Source organism: Gossypium arboreum, chromosome 5 (assembly GCF_025698485.1).
Source record: "Gossypium arboreum isolate Shixiya-1 chromosome 5, ASM2569848v2, whole genome shotgun sequence".
NCBI lineage: Eukaryota > Viridiplantae > Streptophyta > Magnoliopsida > Malvales > Malvaceae > Gossypium > Gossypium arboreum.
Genome location: NC_069074.1, coordinates 36,482,407 through 36,503,869, shown reverse-complemented (window position 1 = coordinate 36,503,869; position 21,463 = coordinate 36,482,407). Strand labels below are relative to the sequence as shown.

The 21,463-nt window shown below is 32.6% G+C and overlaps 3 protein-coding genes across 5 annotated transcripts; 2 read left to right on the top strand and 1 right to left on the bottom strand.

Annotated features, from left to right (window-relative positions):
- Nucleotides 1–4,573: 4,573 nt before the first annotated feature.
- Nucleotides 4,574–8,264, top strand: LOC108489903 (adenosine kinase 2-like). Its single transcript, XM_017794629.2, has 12 exons — nt 4,574–4,859; nt 5,195–5,248; nt 5,635–5,681; nt 5,825–5,856; nt 5,936–6,037; nt 6,110–6,177; nt 6,717–6,793; nt 6,902–6,999; nt 7,092–7,162; nt 7,237–7,303; nt 7,377–7,560; nt 7,834–8,264. The coding sequence occupies exons 1-12, from the start codon at nt 4,777–4,779 to the stop codon at nt 7,974–7,976; spliced, it is 1,026 nt and encodes a 341-aa protein (XP_017650118.1). The 5' UTR covers nt 4,574–4,776; the 3' UTR covers nt 7,977–8,264.
- A 1,881-nt stretch (nt 8,265–10,145) lies between these two features.
- Nucleotides 10,146–20,039, top strand: LOC108453266 (lysine-specific demethylase ELF6). 3 transcript variants are annotated; one of them, XM_053029107.1, is made up of 8 exons: nt 10,146–11,521; nt 11,802–12,947; nt 13,262–13,340; nt 13,544–13,611; nt 14,593–14,743; nt 15,316–15,875; nt 16,278–16,475; nt 16,868–20,039. In XM_053029107.1, the coding sequence occupies exons 2-8, from the start codon at nt 11,816–11,818 to the stop codon at nt 19,171–19,173; spliced, it is 4,494 nt and encodes a 1,497-aa protein (XP_052885067.1). In that variant the 5' UTR covers nt 10,146–11,521; nt 11,802–11,815; the 3' UTR covers nt 19,174–20,039. The 3 variants fall into 3 exon arrangements, with proteins under 3 accessions (XP_052885067.1, XP_052885066.1, XP_017606763.1); XM_053029106.1 differs by having other exon boundaries at nt 11,616–12,947; XM_017751274.2 differs by having other exon boundaries at nt 10,146–12,947.
- On the bottom strand, nt 19,597–20,529 carry LOC108450074 (probable acetyltransferase NATA1-like). The gene has a single exon (XM_017747518.2). It carries the CDS (start codon nt 20,527–20,529, stop codon nt 19,822–19,824), a length of 708 nt encoding a protein of 235 aa, XP_017603007.1. The 3' UTR covers nt 19,597–19,821.
- Between the last annotated feature and the right edge of the window lie 934 nt (nt 20,530–21,463).

Below are 21,463 nucleotides of genomic sequence, written 5' to 3'. Positions count from 1 at the left end.
GTTTCTTATGGCAAGTGGAGGAGTAGGTATTTTGATTTTATTTATTTATCATTTTCTCATTTAATGGGATTAGGTCTCCAATGGTAAGTGCCAACTCACCAATTTGATTTTTTTGAAATTCTATTAAATTAAAAAAATTACCAATTTCAAAATAATTTTTTATTATAAAATTACCTTACACTGATCAAAGTTTATAGTAAAATTGTATAGAATTAAAGTTTATAGCATTATAAATTGAGTAAAATTTTATATATAATTTTAAACTTTTTATTTTTAATATTTTATGATATAATCTACAATTCATAATTAATATATTCGTAAATAAAAATTTAAGGTAAATATAATAATTTCACTATTAAGAAAAAGTGAAATTTCTATTTCTAGACTTAAATTTTATTTGATAAAACTAATTAAAATAATAAAACTAATGGTAATTTTATCCAAAATTCTATGTTATCTATATTATTGATAAAGCTCATGATTGAGTTGGTGTCATAAGTCAATCAGGTTCCAACTTGATTAAATAAATTATAAAATACCCTTCTATAATTAAAATAAGTTATATTTTTAGATTATTTTAGTCTTTTATTTTTACAAAACTAATAAAAATATGCATATAATGGGACTTGAATTGTGCCAATTAGATTAGTAAAACCTTAAATTTTACCACTCAACCAAAACTTTATTTTAATAATTTTATGCCTTTTAATTTTTGGGTAAACTACCTATTTAGTCACCCGAGTTTACTCGTATTCCTATTTTGGCCACTCATTTCAAAAATTTACTATTTTAGTCACTCATGTTAGATAAGTTGTCAATTTTAGTCACTCTTATTAGATAAGTTGTCAATTTAGTAACTCTATCATTAAAATGTGTTTGATCACCAAACAGAATGCTGATGTCGCTTGGTATAATACCAAGATTAGCCCTCAATGTTTACTCAATTTATTAATTTAATCCTAATTTTGAAAAAAAAATTAACCCTCGATATTTACACATTATATTAATTTAGTCACGATTCTAAAAATTAAGAAAATATAAATTAAAATTTAAAAATACGTAAAAATTTAAAAATTAATAAAATGGGTAAATATTAAGGGTTACCAGATTATGTTAGCATTCCGTTTGGTAATTGTTCCATTTTAATGATAAAGTTACTAAAATTGACAACTTATCTAACAAAAGTGACTAAAATAACAAATTTTTGAAATTTGTGGCCAAAATGGAAACACGAGTAAATTTGGGTGACTAAATAGGTAGTTTACCCTTTTAATTGTATTATGCATACTTTATTACCCCCATCGGTTGTGTATACTATGCTATTATAAAGTCCTTGACTAAGTTAGTGTCACGAGTCAATTGGGCTCTAACTCGGTTAGAAAAATTATATAAATGTCATTCCGTAATTGAAATAAGTTATATTATTTGACAGTATTTTAGTAATTTTATTTTAACGAAAACTAATAAAAATACCCACATTGTGGGATTTGAACTCCTAATTGAATTGAAAAAAAATTCTAAAATTTACTACTCAAATTAAACTTCATTTTAATATATTTAATATTTTTTAATACGCACAATTTAATAATGTATTTGATTAAGTTAGTGTCACAAGTTAAGTTAACACCGACTCAATATTGACAATAATATAATGATAAACAATTTAATCTATTTTTAATTTTAATATCATATATATTTCATATGTTATTATTAATTAATTTCAAACCATACATTTAATTATTTAATATATATTTTTTAAAATACTTATTTTTATTTTAAATTTATAGTTTTTGATATGTATAATATTTGTAACACTAACTATAAAGAAAATATAAGAGTAGTAAATACGGGAAAAACACACATAAAATATTTTACATAAAAAGCAAGATATTTTTATTGACTTGAAAAAATTTACATTGACCTATGAATTTTTACACAACCAAACATCGAAAAATGAGAAAAATATATTTTTACATGAAATAAACATAAATTTTTTAAGCGGCTAGTTTTTTTTTTTCCTTTAAATGTTATTTGTATTGGATAAATTCATTTCCATTGACTTGAAAAAAATTACATTGACCTTTTATATTTTACACAGCCAAACACCAAAAAATGAGAAAAATATTTTTCCACTTTTAAATATTATTTGTTTTATTTGCTTTGTACATTTTATTATTTTAATATCAATTATGCTTTCTTCACCTTTGTTACCTTTTTATTGAAAAATATATTTATTTTGAAAAATTCACCAAATAAATATTTTTTAATTTTTAATAACTTTTATTACATTCGCATATTGTGTGTAAATTTCTTATTAATAATATCGTTGATTGAATTGGTGTTATAAGTCACTTGACGCTAACTCAAAATTGATGAATTTTTTTTTAATTTAAGTTGTCACTCTACCTATAATTCAATTGTTAAATAATTTTTTGTAACTATATTTTTAATGATAAAATTTCTTTTCACCAACGTTATAACATTTTAATATTTTAATAACATGTTAAATAATGTTTCTTAACATGATGACAATTTAATGTGTTTTAGAAAATTTAAAAATACAAATTGGAAAACAATTAGAGTGTATTCGTTTTATTATAATTTCATACATATTACATATATATTGTTATTATTATTAGTTTTAAATCATATTATTAATTATTTATATATGTTATTTTTAAATATACATATATATTATAAATAAGTTATTTTTATACGCATATGCGTGTGATAGAATTACCGACACTTACAAACAACCTAATGAAAGTGTGGCATTGATATTCCATCTTATATTACAATACGTTGAAATTATTTGAGAATGTGATATTAGGGATTGTTATGCAAGATATTGTGAATCAAATGCGAATTGGGGCAGTAGCAATCTAAATAATAATATTAAAGTCTAAATGCTAAAACAGAAAGGTAGAGTTTAAGGACTAATTTTATATAAAAGTGTTTTATACTTTTCTTTAGAATTTTGTAACCATGCATTTGGTTTAGAACTAGTATAAACCTTATATTGAAATCCCTCATTTTCTTAATATTTTTTATATTAAAGAAGTCATTGAATTATTGGAATTTTTATATAAATAATATAAAAATAATTAATTAAGAAAATACGTATTTAATATAGTGTTCCACTAGTGTCGCTTGCCATATTGGTAATACTAAATTGAAATGTCATAAATTAAAATATTTAGGGATCGATATGCAAATTTCCTATTTAGATTGACTTATGAGGAAAAACTTTAAGCTTAAGAGTATAAAAACACTCAAACTTAAAAAAAAAAACTAATTAAGCCTCTTTTTTTTTCACTTAATTGAGCAATTAAACTTTCAGAATGCATCAAAAAAGCTCTCAAATTTCTTTAAAAAAAACAATTAAACCCTTAATTTTTTCACTCAATTGGGCTCTTGAACTTTCAAAATGCATCAAAAGACCCTTAAAATTTTTCAAAAAGCAATTAAACTCCTACTCTTATTAAAAGTTAGAAAAATTATAAATAATAAATTTTTAAAATTATTAGAAATTAGAAATTCTTTTATAAAAATAGTAAAAAAATTGTAAATTTTATAAAAATCATAAAAATTAATGACTCCTAGTTTTTTTCAAATAAAGTCATCACGTGTCAAATAAAACTTGACATGTGGCAAAAAATGATAAAAAGTAAAAAATTATAGAAAAATTATAAAATGCTTCTTTTTGCAGAATAATTTTTATAATTTTTTATGAAATTTATATTTCTTTACATTTTGAATAATTTTCTTACAACTTTATAAAATTTTATAATTTTTACATTTTTATATTTTATAATTGTTTTACGATTTTATAAAATTTTACAAATTATATATATTTTTACGATTTTTATATTTTTTCTAATTTTAATATTTGAATTTTTATTAAAATTTAATAATATTTTTAGCTTTTATTGATTTTAATTTTATAACTTTTTTTCTAATTTTAATAAAAGCGGGGCTTAATTGCTTTCTTTGAAAAAATTTGAGGTCTTTTGATACATTTTGAAAGTTCAAGTACCCAATTGAGTGCAAAAAAAGCAGGGGTTTAAATGCTTTTTTTTTAAATTTTGAGGGCTTTTTGTACCATTAAGCCAACGCTTTAAGGGTGACAATAGCAGTTTTGGAAACTTTAAATAGGGTTAATTTCTTCATAAACCCTCCTTGTTTATTTTTTTATTCCCTTCAACACCAAAACTAGAGAGGCCTCTTATCAATTAATCCAAAAAAAAAATTCTACCAAAAAATATTTTTGTAAAAACCTGATTCCAATTGGAAATGAATTTTATAAGTTTTTTGAAAAATAATTTTTTTTCAAATTATATTTAACATAATAATTAACTATATTTATAGTAATTTTCTCTTGCTCACATTATATATCAAACTATAAATCAGGAATATACTAGTTTTTTTTAAACGGCCATAAAGCTAAATCAAGAGCATTTAATAACATTAGGGACTAAAGTGAGAATGTCTAATAATGTTAGGACTAAAATGAGAACACATTAAAGATGCATTAAGCTCTTGCTTTAAAAAACTAATATATTAAATTTAGATTAAAGAAATATTAATTAAAAAAAAAATATCTCAACCAACCCCAGCAACAGCCGTTTCACTGTACACGTCACTGTATATATCTCACCAAACCTTCGTGTTCCCTTGTGAATTGAAATCTCACTTCCATCAAATTTGAAGTACACTCGACAGTTCCAGCTTATTGCTTTGTTTTCTTTTGGGTGTCTCTCTAAAACCCTTTCTTCAATGGCTTACGAAGGCATCCTCTTGGGCATGGGAAACCCGCTTCTTGATATCTCTGCTGTTGTTGATGAAGACTTCTTAAAGAAGTAAGTAAGCCCCATCAAAGGTTTTATCAAAATAGTGGAAGAAACAATTGAAAGTTCACATTTTTTTTTATTTTCATTTTTGGGTTTTGGAGCTGTTTGGTTTTTGTGGGTCTTTAATACTTTTGTTAGATCTGTGATGTTTTTTTCCCTTGGTTTTCTATTGCCAATGACAAATCTCTAATTTGCCATGTTTTTCATGTTTATTTGTCCATGTTTTTGGATTGATTTTGTTTGGTTGCCGAGAAAAAAATAAGGAAAATAATGAATCTTGGATTCAGATTTTAGAATTATAGAAATTCGAAATTGTTAAATTTCATTTTTTTTCATGGATATAGGTATGGCATCAAGTTGAACGATGCCATTCTCGCAGAGGATAAGCACTTGCCGATGTAAGTTTCTTTTCTGATTAATCTCATGTATGGCTCGAGTGTGAGTGTTGGATTCAATATTTTCAAAAAATAATTCATCTATTTAGGGGAGGATCATATCTTTATACTCATGTCTGAATATGTTCGGAAATGGTTACTTTAAGCAAAATAAAGGGTCAGAGCAACATAAGTTTGTATTTAGCTTTCATTTTAGAAATCAAAAGCTGCTGCCAATGTTGGTTATGTATTTATATACATAGAATGTTCATATTTTGAACAATCTATCACATGAACTTTTCTTGGGATCTATAGTTCTATAGCTAGATGGCAATGGTCATTCGATTTTCTTTTTATAATATGTGAAACTCCGATCTGGCTGAGCTGATATTGTGGATGGAATTTTTAAGGTATGAGGAGATGACTAAAAAGTATGAAGTGGAGTATATTGCTGGAGGTAAGCTAGAAAGTTTTTTGATTTCATGTTTTAATGTTTCTTAGTGATTTATATGAAGTTTGCAGTTGGATCTTGTTCTGTATGCTTTAAATTTTCTGTGATTGATCTTGATCAACTAATGAGTTTTACGCTCATAACTGCAGGTGCCACTCAAAACTCTATCAGAGTTGCCCAGGTTTGCTAGGTCATGGGAATTTTTCTTGTAGTTAGCTTAACATTTTTTGGGAATTTTTTTGATATCATGTCCCTTTCAGTGGATGCTTCAAATCCCGGGCGCAACTAGCTACATGGGTTGCATTGGTAAAGATAAGTTCGGAGAGGAAATGAAGAAGAATTCAAAGCTTGCCGGTGTTAATGTAAGTTCCAATTTGCGATTGCTTCCCACGTTCTCATTGTGTTTGTTTCAACATTTAATTATGTTCTATCAGGTGCATTACTATGAGGATGGGACTGCACCAACAGGGACATGTGCTGTCTGTGTTGTCGGTGGTGAGAGGTTAGTTGCTACTATTGCCTGCTCTGAAATCCTGCTGTGATAATCCGATTGCATAGTTAAGTTGTTTTTCTCCGTGCATGTGTGGTGTGCATGTGTGGTTGTCGAAACCTAAACTTTACATATCAATTTGCTTACTTTCTTATTACTTCAAATGAAAAACGAGATCATTTCATGTCTTCCTTAACTAGTCCTCATATTTTCTTGCTGGTCGGACTGTTTTAGGTAAAACTTTGGACTTTCTGGGTACCCTCAGAATACATAAAAGCAGAAAAATTTAAACATATCTGTGTCAGACATGTACCTATGCCTAATACTTGAACTCGAGTCTGAGTAACATAGTTCATGGACATGAATCTCAACATTTATGTTTATTATTAGGGACAAAAGGCCATGTGCAAAGTGTCGGCTTTTATCAGTTTGCAGATCTGTATATATGTCGTCAGGCCTGCATACATCGGTTTTATTTATGTAGGCATGCATGCTGTAAATACATAATCCTGAAGTTTCTGTGTAAAATTCTTCTACAACTGTTTTTGTAGATCGCTTGTCGCCAACTTGTCAGCTGCAAATTGTTACAAATCTGAGCATTTGAAGAAACCTGAAAATTGGGCACTAGGTACCACTATTCTTTCAAGAACTTTGTTGTTTTAGCTTCCAACACTATTTCTTTTTGTTGCCTATGAGATTTCCGAGTTTGCCTCAATTGAATTCTGTATTTGATCAGTTGAGAAGGCAAAATATTTCTATATTGCTGGTTTTTTCCTTACGGTATCCCCTGAATCCATTCAACTCGTTGCTGAACATGCTGCTGCAAAGAATAAGGTAAATCTAGTGGACCTTAATTTGCAAGTACTTTCATTAGCTTTAATGATCATATTTCATCAGTTTCAACCAACTTCGTTATACATTTGCAGGTTTTCATGATGAATCTTTCCGCTCCATTCATCTGTGAGTTCTTTAGGGATGTGCAGGAGAAAGCTCTACCGTAGGTTTCGAGAACCTACTTTCATGATAATCCTGATCACTCAAAGAGGAGCTGACAGGGCTTTTTGTTTTCAGGTACATGGATTATGTCTTTGGTAATGAGACTGAAGCCCGAACATTTTCAAAGGTTCATGGTTGGGAGGTAATTATCTATTAGTTTTCATTCTATTTTTCTTCTCAAATTGCCTTTTCTTAAAGTTATCTTCGATGATCAGACTGATAATGTTGAGGAGATTGCTCTAAAGATTTCTCAATGGCCTAAGGCTTCGGGAACACATAAGAGAATTACTGTTATCACTCAGGGAGCTGACCCTGTTGTGGTCGCTGAGGATGGAAAAGTGAAAAAATTCTCAGTTATCTTGTTACCGAAAGAGAAGTTGGTCGATACCAATGGAGCAGGTATATTTCTCTTCTTATGTTCTCTAAGTCCTCCAGTGAGTTGACATCGGCTACAGATTTGTATTTTCAAACTATATCAACACCAAATTTCAAAGTTTCGAGCAACAAGTACTTTGTACATTGATGCATTTTTGATTAATCGGATCAACGGGTGGGAAATAAGAACCAATTTTGTATTTCACAATTAGCTACTTTGGATGAATTTTGTTTCAGAACGTCTTATCGGCTTTGTGCTATTAATATATATCGGCGCTTCTTTTCTCTTTGTGGTAGGGGATGCATTTGTTGGTGGATTTTTGTCACAGCTAGTCCAAGAGAAGCCTATCGAAGAATGTGTCAGAGCCGGTTGCTATGCAGCAAATGTTATCATCCAAAGGTCTGGCTGCACATATCCTGAGAAACCCAGTTTCAATTAAAGAGACTTGCACTGGTTGCCTGCGCCATTTATTTTCCGGTGATCCACAGATTTTATCTTACAATATTCACAAGTACCTACTATGCCAATCCGCATTGTCTACACTTCTTTGTTCTTTTTCATAGTCTTATGTACTCCATACTTGGTTGAGAAGATATGTGATGTTATTTACAAACAAGTGGTTCAACATCATTCAAAATGAACTTAACTATCTTATTCCCACTTGGATTTTTTTCAAAATATTCATCGAATATGAGTAGGATGGTACTGTCTTTCAAGTTATGAAAAAGTTTGAACAATATTCTCATTACAAGGAATGCGAAGATCAGTCTTTTCGCTTTTATGTATCAGCTTGTTGAGCTGGGAATGTTATATCCAGTTACAAATTGGTTTTTTTTATTTAATTCTTTTTTGCCTCTTTTAACTCTTTAACTTATATTTTTGTTAAATTACTCTAAAATTGATAGAAAAATTAATCTTTATTAATTTGACATACATGTTGATAGTATGACATCATTTAATTAATTTTTAAAATTTAAAAATGTTAAAAATATTTTTATAATGTTTTTGAATTTTAAAAATTTTAAAAGTTAATTAAATACTAATAGTATTATTCATGTGACAGTTCATGTGTATCTTACATCAGTAAAATTAAAAGACATTGACTTGTCTATCTATTTTGAAAAAACAAGTTTAAGAGCTAAAAAATAGAAAATTTAAATAAACTTTTGTAAAGTTATAGGATTAAATAAGTCATTATATCTTTATTTTTTTGAAATTTTAAAATTTAAAATTTTTATTAAAATATTTTATATGATGAGATCAAACATTCAAAAGCATTGAAGTTTGTAGCATTTAGTAGAATAAATTCTTTTTAATATGGAAGAAGTAGTAGATGGAAATGTCATTTGGTTTTGTGTTTGGTACACAACTTGGTTGAGATGGTTATAAATTTATTTATTTTGACTTTTCAATGTGTCATAACTCATAACCCAATGTAAATTGGTTAACTTCAAAAACCCAAATCACATCAACAAACCCAGTTGACGCATTATACAACAACATCTAATCCAATTTACATGTTTTTATAAATATAAAATCAAAATTTCAATTCTTTTGAGTGACTTTTTTTTTTAAATTTGAAATAATTTAATTCATATTAATTCTTTCTATATATATTTTAAGATAAAATTTAATATATTTCTTTTGAAATTTTTATATTCTTTAAAAATTTATACATTTTTTTTAAATTTTCTATAATGACTTGTTCAAGGTCTAAATAATCTGTCTTACACTTCAATTAAGCCGGTTCGACCCAAATTCAATCTAAATAATAAAATATATCTTTAAATTAAATTTTAACTATAAAATATATAAAATACCAACCGAAAATAATATTTTTAATATTTTATTATTTTTAATAGTAAATGGACTTTTGAGAGAGCTGGACTAGCACAAAAAGAATTTGGACTTGAAAAATATTTTGAAACCGAGCTTCGCCTAATCTAACCCATTAACATTTCTAATAAATACTAAATTGATAAAATAAGTAAATATTGAGAGTTTAATTTGTTATTATATCAATTAAAATTATATACAATTGACCAAAAATATTAATTATTGTAATTAATTATTCTTAATTTCCCATTTTCAAAATTAGCAATAATTAGATTGTTTTAGCGCTTTTTGAAGGATCAATTTGCTTAATATTAACATTAAAAGAGACCAAAAGATATTTTTACCAAAAACTCGTTTGTATAAATTGAATATATGGAGTTGGAATAGTAGTTTAATCCTTGAAAAGGTATTAAAAAAAATATAATATGTCCTTTTAAAAAAAATAGGTTCCATTGAGTTTTAACTCAATTAATATGAACATTGTTGTCAATGAAGGAAGATGTGGGTTCGAGTATGCTAAAACTTATTATTCTCTCATTTATGGGTTGAGGATAAAGGACTATTGTGTAAAAAAAATAGATATGATCAGAATTTATAATAATTATTAAAAAATAATAATAATATGAATAAAAATAAACTACCCAGTTGATGATGCAATTTTAAAGCAATTTCATTTTAATCATTAAACAAAATTTTGCAATTTGATAACCGCCATTAAAAAAATTTATCGTTTTAATTCCTCAAGCTTTAAATCCTTAGTCCACTTGTTAGTCAAATCTCATTCTTTGACCAAGCTCAAACTTTTGGGCCAATCGAATTCTTTCATTCTTCTTGTTTATCTTCCTTCACACCACTCTCCCACCACTGTCAGCTTTCTTACTACGGTCACATTCCATCGATTACCCCAACCAATCAAGATGCCATGGCTACACGATTGCCAGCTCCACCTAAACTCCCTTGCAGCTGAAAGCTCTGACCTTTACTGCTTCGCTTGCTATGTTTACTTCTTTTCTTATTTTCCTCTTATTTTTCCTATCTCCGGCTTTTTCTTTAAATTTGTGCTTCCTACTGAGCTTTTTATCTGATCTCTCATAGAAGGGTTAAGTATTATATTTGCTCAATCTATTTTGAGTATCTATGGATGCTACTTGTGTCTGTTTGAATGCAAAAGCAAAGTGGAATTCGATTTCGTTTTGTTACATTTGGAGTAAGAAATGTTAACTTTGTTCATATTCTGATTTTTTGCTTTTTTATGTGTTGTTTAATTGTTTTGGAGTTGCAGAATTCTCACCGTATATAAGTTCAAAAGTCTGTGTATATTGTATATTGTATGGTTTCTTATTTTATAAGAAGCCATGTCATTTTCAGAGCTGTGGATTCCGCCGCAGCATCTCTACATCCCAATGAAGTTCTCTGTTCCGTTCTACCTTCATTTGGGATTCTCATATTTCTAATAGAGTCGGTAGGTAAGTAAGATGACTTGGCTTTCTTTGCTGTAAATTTAATTTGGAAACACTAAATAATTTGAGAAAAGAAGAAACAATCGAAGATTTCCATGGGTTTGATGAAGAATGACTAGAAGAATAGGTGGGAGAATGGATTTGAAAGTTATAATCTGGTGTGGGAAGCAGGACATGGAAGGGTGGTGTGGTTAGCAAGAAGATGAGGAAAAAAATGATGTGATGTGCCTAGTCAGGATTTAACGTTTGGCGAATAAAATGACAAAAAAAAAAGAAAATCTAATGGCAGTGACCAAATTATAAAAATTTTATTTTGAGTGATCAAAATGAAAGTGGTTTAAAAGTTGAGTGATTAAGTAAGGAATTTACCCCATGAATAATAGAGGTCCCATAAGTTGAGCCAAATCCTTTTCTAACGCCATAGATGTTCTTTTCATCAAATTTTATACTTCTTTTCATGCAAGTGGCCTATTATAATACACCCCAATCTTACCTCATCAAACCACCAAATATCGTACGGTCCACCCAATTTGCATCAACATCCCCCCTTGCACGTTAGCCCTTTTCCACTCTCCCCTGCTAACTTGCACCACTTCGGTTGATCAAAACCTAGCTTTCTCTCTCTCTTCTTTGCCGCTTTTTCAAAACTAATGTCAAGATTTTCAAGCGGCTTCAGGCGGTTCACCAGGTTTTAATTTTTTTTTCCTTTTCCAATTTCTTTGATAGATATTTTCAAGCAAAAAGATTCGAACTTTTTCCCTAAACTTTGGAGTTTTATGTAGTTTCAATTGAAGGAAAAGTAGGAAACAAGAGAAACCCATGTTGGAAACGTGTTAGAACAATGGAATCTAGTGATTTTGAGAGTTGGGTTTTTGTTAATTTTCATGCCTTTTACTTTCAAACATCTACGAGCAATGTATGTTGAAGGTTAATGATTTGATTGGTTTACGTTGTTCCTTGTTGTTTAGAATTTTTGTTGTAAATGGGAAATGTGGAAATACCAAAATGGCTTAAACGGTTGCCATTGGCACCTGAATTTCGGCCAACTGATACCGAGTTTGCTGACCCTATTGCATATATATCAAAGATTGAGAAAGAAGCTGGTGCTTATGGCATATGTAAGATTATCCCACCGTTGCCTAAACCATCAAAAAAGTATGTCTTTAACAACTTGAATAGGTCACTGTCCAAGTCTCCGGAATTAGGAAGTGATGTGAATATTGGTTCTGTTTCGAATTTTGGGGATAGTGGTGGTGATGAGCGGGAAAGAAGGGCGGTGTTTACGACTAGGCATCAGGAGTTGGGATGGAGTGGGAAGAGAATGAAAGGGGTGGTTAGTAGTCCACAATGTGGTGCTCAGAAACAAGTGTGGCAAAGTGGGGAGATATATACGTTGGAGCAGTTTGAGTCCAAGTCAAAGACTTTTGCAAAGAGTTTATTAGGTCTGCTTAAGGAGGTATCACCGTTGCATATTGAGGCGTTGTTTTGGAAGGTGGCTTCGGAGAAGTCTATATATGTGGAATATGCTAATGATGTCCCTGGATCAGGTTTCGGGGAACCAGAGGGTCAATTTCGGTATTTCCATAGGAGGAGGAGAAAGAGGATGTCATACCGGAGGGAAAACTCTGATTGCAGGAAAGATGAGATTGATGCTGTAAATTATTCACAAATGGTTGAGATTAACAATACTTCTGTTAAAAGTGATCCAGATACACGTGTAGAAACACCCAAGTCATCTACTACATTGTCAACCATTGCGTCAGATGTAAATTCACACTCTAAAAGAAAGAGTGGAAATGCTAGTAATGATATGGAAGGTACTGCAGGTTGGAAGCTTTCAAATAGTCCTTGGAACCTTCAAGTGATTGCTCGCTCAGCTGGCTCACTTACACGATTTATGCCTGATGATATTCCTGGTGTTACTTCCCCCATGGTTTATATTGGCATGTTGTTTAGCTGGTTTGCATGGCATGTTGAAGACCATGAGCTTCATAGCATGAATTTTCTTCATACTGGTTCTTCAAAGACTTGGTATGCTGTTCCTGGAGATCATGCCTTTGCTTTTGAGGAAGTTATCCGCGCCGAGGCTTATGGTGGAAACATCGACCGCTTAGGTATGTCACTTTTTGCTATTGTATATTAGGTCGTTGAGCATTACCTCTGGGTGGGATTTAAGAACAGATTGCATGATTTTGTTTCATGTCTTACAAATTGTAGTAGATATTTTATTGGACTTTCTAGTCTGGAATTGTTTATCTCTCACCAATCATAGAATTTGTGGGAGGCTTATAAAATTGTTATTTTGCTAATTCTAGAATGTTTAGAATACCTCCCTTGAGTGAAACATTTGACATCTATCAGAATTTAGTTGATTATTGCAACTTTTATATCTTTCTTGTAACTCAGTTTCAGTTTCCTTTATTGCCAGCTGCTCTGTCATTATTGGGTGAGAAGACAACTCTTCTATCACCTGAGTTGATTGTCGCATCTGGCATTCCTTGTTGCAGGTGAGTTGATCTTATTCTTTTGAAAAATTTTATCCTCAGTCTCCCCTGATCCCCTAATGATATTAAACTCGCAGATGTGAGGATGTTAATGTCCCATTCTTGGAAAACTTTTGAGGCTAGCTTTGTACTACAGAGTGTGCCATTTGGTGTTGTCTTCTGAATCATTTGAAGTCCTATTTATGTTAATTCTGTTGTTTCTTTAGGTTAATACAGAATCCTGGTGAATTTGTTGTGACTTTTCCGAGAGCCTACCATGTAGGATTCAGCCATGGTAATTTCTTTGTTGTCAATTTTCACGTTTTCAAGAATTTTGTCGATTGTCTAACTACTTACTGGGGATCTAATACATGCTCATTTATGTTTTATTGACTATTAGAAGCATGAAATACAAATTGTGCAAATATTAAATGAATGTGTCAGTTCTTCAACGGCATAACTCATCAAGAAAACTATGTTTTTTCTCCATTTCCTTTTGGAATAGGCAGACATTTTAGCCTGACATGATCTTCTAAGAATGAACGGTTAGGTTCTAATATGGGTAAATTATCCAAAAATGATAGGCATGACATAACGAATGTGCTGATACTTGTGAAAATTTGGGGCTCCATATGGGATTGATGAGTTTCACTCCTCTGACAGTTTTGGAAATTAATGACTACTATCATAATTATGAGAATAATAGCTTTCTGTTTCACTTCTAAAATTTCTTCCTTCGGGAGAAGAATAAGAAGGGAGGGGATAGGGAAAGATTTCATTGCTAAAGCATTTTGGTCCGGGTTGGGTGCAGGAGGAGTCTTAGTTACCATGATCAAGCTGTTGATGATGGTGATCTCATTAACGAGTATGTTAAGAAGGTATTCAAAATGAGTTCTGAAGTAGGACTTCTTACTTGCAAAGATCCTTATAATGTATGTGATTTTACCCGGGAATGGAATTAGGACCAACTAGAAGTTATAAGTCTGGATCTATATTACATAAACCACCAGTCCATCACAATGTAGAGAGACCTTTCAGTGTGGTCATCGTGAACCTACATCTGAAAACTGTCTTAGACTATATTGCTCCAACTCTTCATTATTCTCGAAGTACCAATGTCTAATGCATATCCACACATTCATATGGGTACATGGTCCTCCTAGGACCCTCTAAATACTTTGAAATCTATGAAAAAATTGAACATACATTTACCATAGGCTTTGTTCTCTCATTCTAATTCTCATCAATTGTTGTGGTCAATTGTTTTACTAAACAGGTTTTAACTGCGGGGAAGCTGCAAACTTTGGAACTCCACAGTGGCTTCAAGTTGCTAAAGAAGCTGCTGTTCGTAGGGCAGCTATGAACTATCTTCCAATGCTTTCTCATCAGCAGCTGTTATACCTTTTGACAATGTCGTTCATGTCAAGGTCAGTTTGTAAGCAAACCATGGACTGAAGTTATGCTATACCTGTTTTGGAAATTTGGCACTATGAAGATTTATGCTGTCAATATTCCTTAGCTCATTGGATAAGGATTGCCTGTGTTAGATAGCTTGTTAGGGATTGCAGCAAGGGGCCTATAGGCTGCTATTTCTGTTTGTAATTTTAAGTTGATAAATTTAAGGCTTGGTATAGTAATCTGCTATGTTGCTCTGATTCTATGCTTCTTGAAGTACTTGTGTTCGACACTCGTGTTTTTAGTTTTTACTATAACCAAAATTATTGCATTACTTTTGTTGAAATGGTTTAATCAACTGCAGTTATTCCGTAATAACCCACCAATTATGCCATCTTTTTTTAGAACAATTTTAGACACAAAACAAATTGCCTTTTTAGTTTTTCAAACAATCTATAACCAAAATTGTACCATCTGTTTTTTTAATTTCATCAAGCTTAATGAAAATAGAATTCTCCATAAATTTTTGTAGTGCTTTGGTAATATCTATTGAGCTGTCTCGTTGTTTCTCAAGTTTGTTTCACTTAATTTGTTTTCATTCCAGGGTACCAAGATCCTTGCTACCTGGTGCTCGCAGTTCTCGTTTGAGAGACCGCTTGAAGGAAGAACGAGAGGTGTTAGTAAAGAAGGCTTTTGTAGAAGACTTGTTGACCGAAAATAAATTGTTATCTCTTCTTCTTAAGAAAGGATCAACTTATCGTGCAATAATGTGGGACCCTTTGTTACTTCCTTATACAAGCAGAGATTCTGAATTGCCCAGCAGAACTGCTACAGATTCTACAATAATGCAAGAAAATGTTTCTGATATTAATGGTGAAGATAAATCTGATCAAAAGAATCTTTTAGATGAGATGTGCTTCTACATGGAAAATCTGAACTATTTATATTCGAATGATGATGATTTGACTTGCGATTTTCAAGTTGATTCGGGGACATTGGTTTGTGTTGCTTGTGGAATTCTGGGTTATCCATTTATGTCCGTGGTACAACCATCCAAGGGAGCAGCAGTGGAATTTCTACCTGTGGATCATCTTTCTAGTCAAGGTTCAACAGTCTTGGTACCTAAGAATGCCCATTCTTGCCCTGTTGAGGGCTCAGTTTCAGGTAAGGGACCTTTACTAATTTTCTGTTTCTCGTGTTCACCATCACTTCATTTTTTACTTCATGTTGTTCTTCACTCTAATTGTCAGATACGTAGTTGGATTATTGTCCTGTAACTTAAAGATCTGTTGCCATAAAAACTTGGAACCTATATTGCTCTTGTTCTTCATTTTTCTTAAAGTACCCATGTCCAACATTGATGTCAAATGCATATCCAGACTTGGATGGCAAGTGTTGTGATTTTCTCTATATTCAGGTTCCTGGAAGAGAGTGGGGTATTTGCCAATGATGCTATAGTAGTTTTCATGGAAGAAATTGAAGGGATTTAATTGAATAGGAGAAGTTTGCTTCCCCATTTTTTTGGGCATCTTGAGTGATAAGTTAATCTAGTGCTTTATTCTGCAGACAATCTCAATCATGTTCCGGATCTATCTCTTCCTTTCAAGCATTCGGCATTACCATCAATAACCAAGTTTTCCGATGGATGGGACACCTCTAATAAATATCTGAGACCTCGGATTTTCTGCCTGGAGCATGCTGTTCAAGTTGAGGAGCTTTTGCGGTCCAAAGGTGGAGCAAAAATGCTGATAATTTGCCATTCAGGTAAGATTGAGTTCAAATCTGTCTGCCCCATTTTTCTATACATCAACTTAGTTGATCTAACATTTAGGCTACGTTTCCATTGTTATCAACAACCTGTCAAAAAGTAGAAAAGAAAAGCGAACCTGTGGGGGGTGAGTACCCATTCCTAGCATCCTTTTTTTCTGAATCATATTCTGACACAAGTATGGAGATATGATCCTCTAAAGGTCCTCCAAATAGATGGAAATTTATAAAAAATTGAACCTATCCGTGTTGGACTCATACCCGTATCTGACACACCTAAGTCCCTTATCTGTAAATATTTTCTGCTATCTGATGTTCAACCATTTCTTATATTTGATTCTTTGTTGAAGTCTTGAATTAGTTCTTACTTTTTTCCTCTGATTTGTTAGATTATCAGAAGATAAAGGCAAATGCAATACCTGTTGCGGACGATATTGGTATCCCTTTTAATTACAATGATGTTCCACTAGATGCTGCATCAGAGGAGGATCTAAATTTGATCAATTTTACAATTGATGATGAACATGATGAAATTCAGGAAGACTGGACCTCCAAACTTGGTGTTAACTTGCGATACTGTGTCAAAGTCCGAAAGAACTCTTCGTTTAAGCAAGTTCAGCATGCACTACCATTGAGTGGTCTTTTCACCGATAAATATAGCAGTTTGGAGTTATTTAACATCAAATGGAAGTCGAGAAAATCTCGTTCAAAAGGCAAGTTAAACCACCCATCACCTTCTAAACCATGTGAAAGCGTTGAAATGAAAGTAGATGAAATAATGGTGGAAAAACTTGATAGCGACATTTCTAAATATGGGCAGAAAATTATTCAGTATTCGAGAAGGAAAAAAAGAAAATCAGATTATTCAACTGGAGGTGGTGGGGGTGTTGAACTGTTGAAGAATGACTTGCCAAGAGAAGATTCGGCTGCATCAAGTCAACTTCTTGATAAACATGGAGGAAATAAATCCAAGATCAATGCCAGAAGTGAGTCAATTCAGGCACAGCTTGAGGTCCCAACTACCTCAGTTGTACAAAGGGACCAGAACAAAATTGTGGAGGAATCGGGTCCAGATGATGAAGCTCAGAGTTTGATAGCCTGTGCTAGTTCTATAAAGAAATGTGAGAACAAGCTTATGGAAAGGAACAGTGAGAATGATGAGAGTTCTCCTGCTGAAAAGTGTTCTAAATTCTGTCTTGTTGCGGATGATGAAGTGTATTTGGAAAATACTGCAACTGCTACCAAGGTTTGCAACCCAGTTTCTGAACAACAGAGTGATGAACCAACTTCCGGGTATGGTTTGATAAATGGTAACTCAGCAAGTTCACACTCTGCTCAGCGATGTGCTGGAAGATACAATCAAGGATTGGAGGACATAACTGTTCCAAAATTTTCTATAAACGGAGGGGCTTTTTCAGGTATGACGTCTGAGAATGAAGTGCAGCAAGGAACTGAAGCTACCAGCAGAAATAACTCCGAGGTGATTATAAGATCTGAAGTTCTAAAGGAGCCCTTTGCTGCAGCAGATTCATGTGACGGTACAGTTTCCCAGAATAAAGCACAGAAGCAGGAAATCCGGATTAATGCAAGGAAGGAAGTACTATCTGGTTCTTTCACGTCAGCAGGCATTGATCATCAGTCTACTGATCTCTCTGTCGAAGAATATTCCACAATTTCCAAGAATCCTGGTGCCGAAGAGGACTGTCATACCGATGTGACTTTAGATGTTGAAGTGTTCCAAGAGATCCAAGCTACAAAAGGAACCGGTGGGGATGAAGTTATAACTTGTTCCGATTTGCCAATGCAAGAAAAGCAGCCTACTCCTGTTATGATGGAAGCTTGCTCCGAGATTCAGCAGGATAGCAGTTCTTCGAAGAAGCCATGTGTTGGTGCAACTGCAGATGCTGACAGCCATGAAAATGACCCGAATAGATATGAAAAGAATGAAGAATCTGCTTCTTGCTGTCGTACACCTATAAATCAGACAACTATCCCAATCCAAAAGTACTCAAGAGCTCATAGAGACACTTATGCTACTGTGAATGTAAATGATGGCACGGGTGTTTGTTCTTCTGTAGAGAATGGAGATCTCGAGTCTGCTATGGTAAATTGTAAATCAAATGCCATGGGACGAAAGAGGAAGAGAGAACTGGAGGAAACATGTCAAAAGGTTGGCAGTGATGGCTTTATTAGAAGTCCATGTGAAGGGTTGAGGCCAAGGGCTCGGAAAGATGCAACCAGCAGTTTTGATGCAGACAAAGCATCCTCAGAGGGGCTGCAGACAAAAGAGACGAGGAAACCTTCAACTCATGCCCATAGGAAGATAATAATAAAAAAAGGGTCTCATGGATGTGACCTGGAAGGCTGCCATATGAGTTTCAAGACAAAGGAAGAGTTGAGGTTGCACAAACGCAATCGGTGTCCGTACGAAGGCTGTGGAAAGAAGTTCCGTTCCCACAAATATGCAGTCCTTCATCAACGAGTCCACGATGATGATAGGCCCCTCAAGTGCCCATGGAAAGGTTGTTCCATGTCATTCAAGTGGGCATGGGCTAGGACTGAGCATATACGGGTGCACACCGGAGAACGCCCGTATAAGTGCAAGGTTGAAGGCTGTAGCCTTTCTTTCAGGTTTGTGTCTGATTTTAGTCGGCATAGACGAAAAACCGGGCATTACATTGACTCTTCAGCCTAGAAGTTTGTCATTATAGTTAGGTTTTATCTGTCACGCACAAGGTTATCAGTTCCGGGGCCGTAACAGGTCTACCGGAATCATGTACAAACTCGAAAATTCTGATTAGGCATAGTTTAGGCAGAAAACTGATCCCTTTTGTAGATTGGCATTCTCCAATCATTTGAATGCTGTTAAAAGAGTGGAAAATCTTCTTAGCTTCTGTTTTCTGTGGATTGTGCTACTATGGCAATCCCTTTGTGTAGAAATTACTCTTTTATGTTGTTTCAATTCTTTAATTTTCTTGAAGCACTCGCAATTTATGTCAAAAACACATTAAAATAATAAATTCAAAAAGAAAAATATTGATTGTCGATAAAAAATTTAATTATTTTAAGCATTATATTTCATTTCAAAACCATTCAATAAAAAGAGAAGTTCAAAAAATTGGATAAAAAGTCTGCAAGAGTAATCAGAATCCTCTTTGATAGCGAAAAGTAACAGTACATCCAAACAATAAAAACCCATAGAAATTCAACATTCCACCTTCAAACAACCAAATACAAATATAAACTGAAGAAGCGAATCTTTCAGTCTTTGGCTGAGAATCCGACTAAAATAAACACTGAAAAATCCTTTTTATTTCCTCATCAGTAAGTTCACACAAAACAGCTAAACATTGGCATTTTGATAAGCTTGAAGAGCATCACCCGTAAGCCTGCAAATCCTCCATTCAGGCAAAACTGTAGCACCCATTTGTTCGTAAAACGTAATGGCATTTACATTCCAATCCAAAACCACCCATTCAACTCTCCCGTACCCCATTTTCACCGCCTGCTTCGCCACCGCCGACAGCAACATTTTCCCAAACCCTTTCCTCCGGTAGCATTCCCTAACGAACAAATCCTCAACGTAAAACCCTGGTTTCCCTAAAAATGTCGAGTAGTTTGGGAAGAACAACACGAACCCACCGATTATAACTTGCTGATTCCCGTAATAGATCGAGAAGGCATCACTTTCGGGGTCGTTTAAGGGGATGTCGAAGTTGAATGTCTTTTCTATGGGAGTGAAAGATGGTGAAGGGGAAAGGAGAGGAGGAATGGGGGAAGAGGAAAGTTCGAGTAGAAAAATTGTGAAGGAATGGAAAGGAGGGGAGAGGAAAAGGTTGGAAGATAGGGAAGATTCGGTGGCGGAGAAGAGGTGGGTCAGCCGCTCAAAGACGGCCATTTGGTGGATTAGTTTGTGGATGAAAGGGACGTCTGAAGGGGTGGCTAGGCGGATCCTGGTGAAGACGGGGTGGCCTATCGGGGTTGTTTCAGGTGGTGCCATGGAAGGTTCAGGGGCGGCGGATGGTGGTGGGGGTGGAGCTGCAGCGGCCATTGGATTTGGAGGTGCTTGTTTGTGAGTGAAAGAGATGAAAATGTGGGAGTTTTCTAGACAATGCGAAGTGGGTATGGAAGATGGAGTCGGCGGTAGAGAAGATTTTTATAGGAGGGGTTTTTGTGGTAGGAATGTGATTTGTGTGGAAATGGAAGGGTATTTGTCTCGAGAGTAGTTTTTTTAATATAAAAAAGAACCGAAATTGAGACTCTTTTATAAAGTGATATTTGAGCGTTTATATCAATTCCCTTTTCTATAATACTTTATTTGAGCATATTTTTATTAAATTTTTAATAAGAAATAATATAATTTATTTTAATTATAATGCTTTATCTAAATAAAAGAAAAGTTGGGGCAGAGTAGATGGCGAAATTGGGGAAGCCCACATCCTCCTGGAATTCAACACTTTGACAACCATCCTGCTTTCTGCCACATTTTCAACAACGATACCTTCCTTGCTAATCTGCACCTACTTTACTTTCTAAGGTTTTTGCCTCTTTTATTATTAATAATAATTATTCACATAATTCGAGATTTTTTAATAATAAGAGTTTTTATATTTTTGAAAATTTAGATTTTAAATTTTTATATTTTTATTTTTAAAAATTAGTCTATTTTTATATTTTAAAATTAAGGTACAATTGTTAATATTTTTATTTTTTAAAATTTATTAGTGTGACATTTTGAAATAAAAAAATCAATTGTTAATTATGTAATTAAAAATTTAATATTGTAATTAATATGAATTTAACAAAAAATTAATAGTATTCATAATTAGACATTCATTTTAAAATATAAAATTGTGTATAATAAATTATAAAATACATATTTTCAATTTTTATTTTTGAATTTTAAAATAATTTTCATTTATTTTAGAATTTATTATAATTTATGATTTTTGAATTTTTAATGTATTCTTTTCAATATTTGGAAT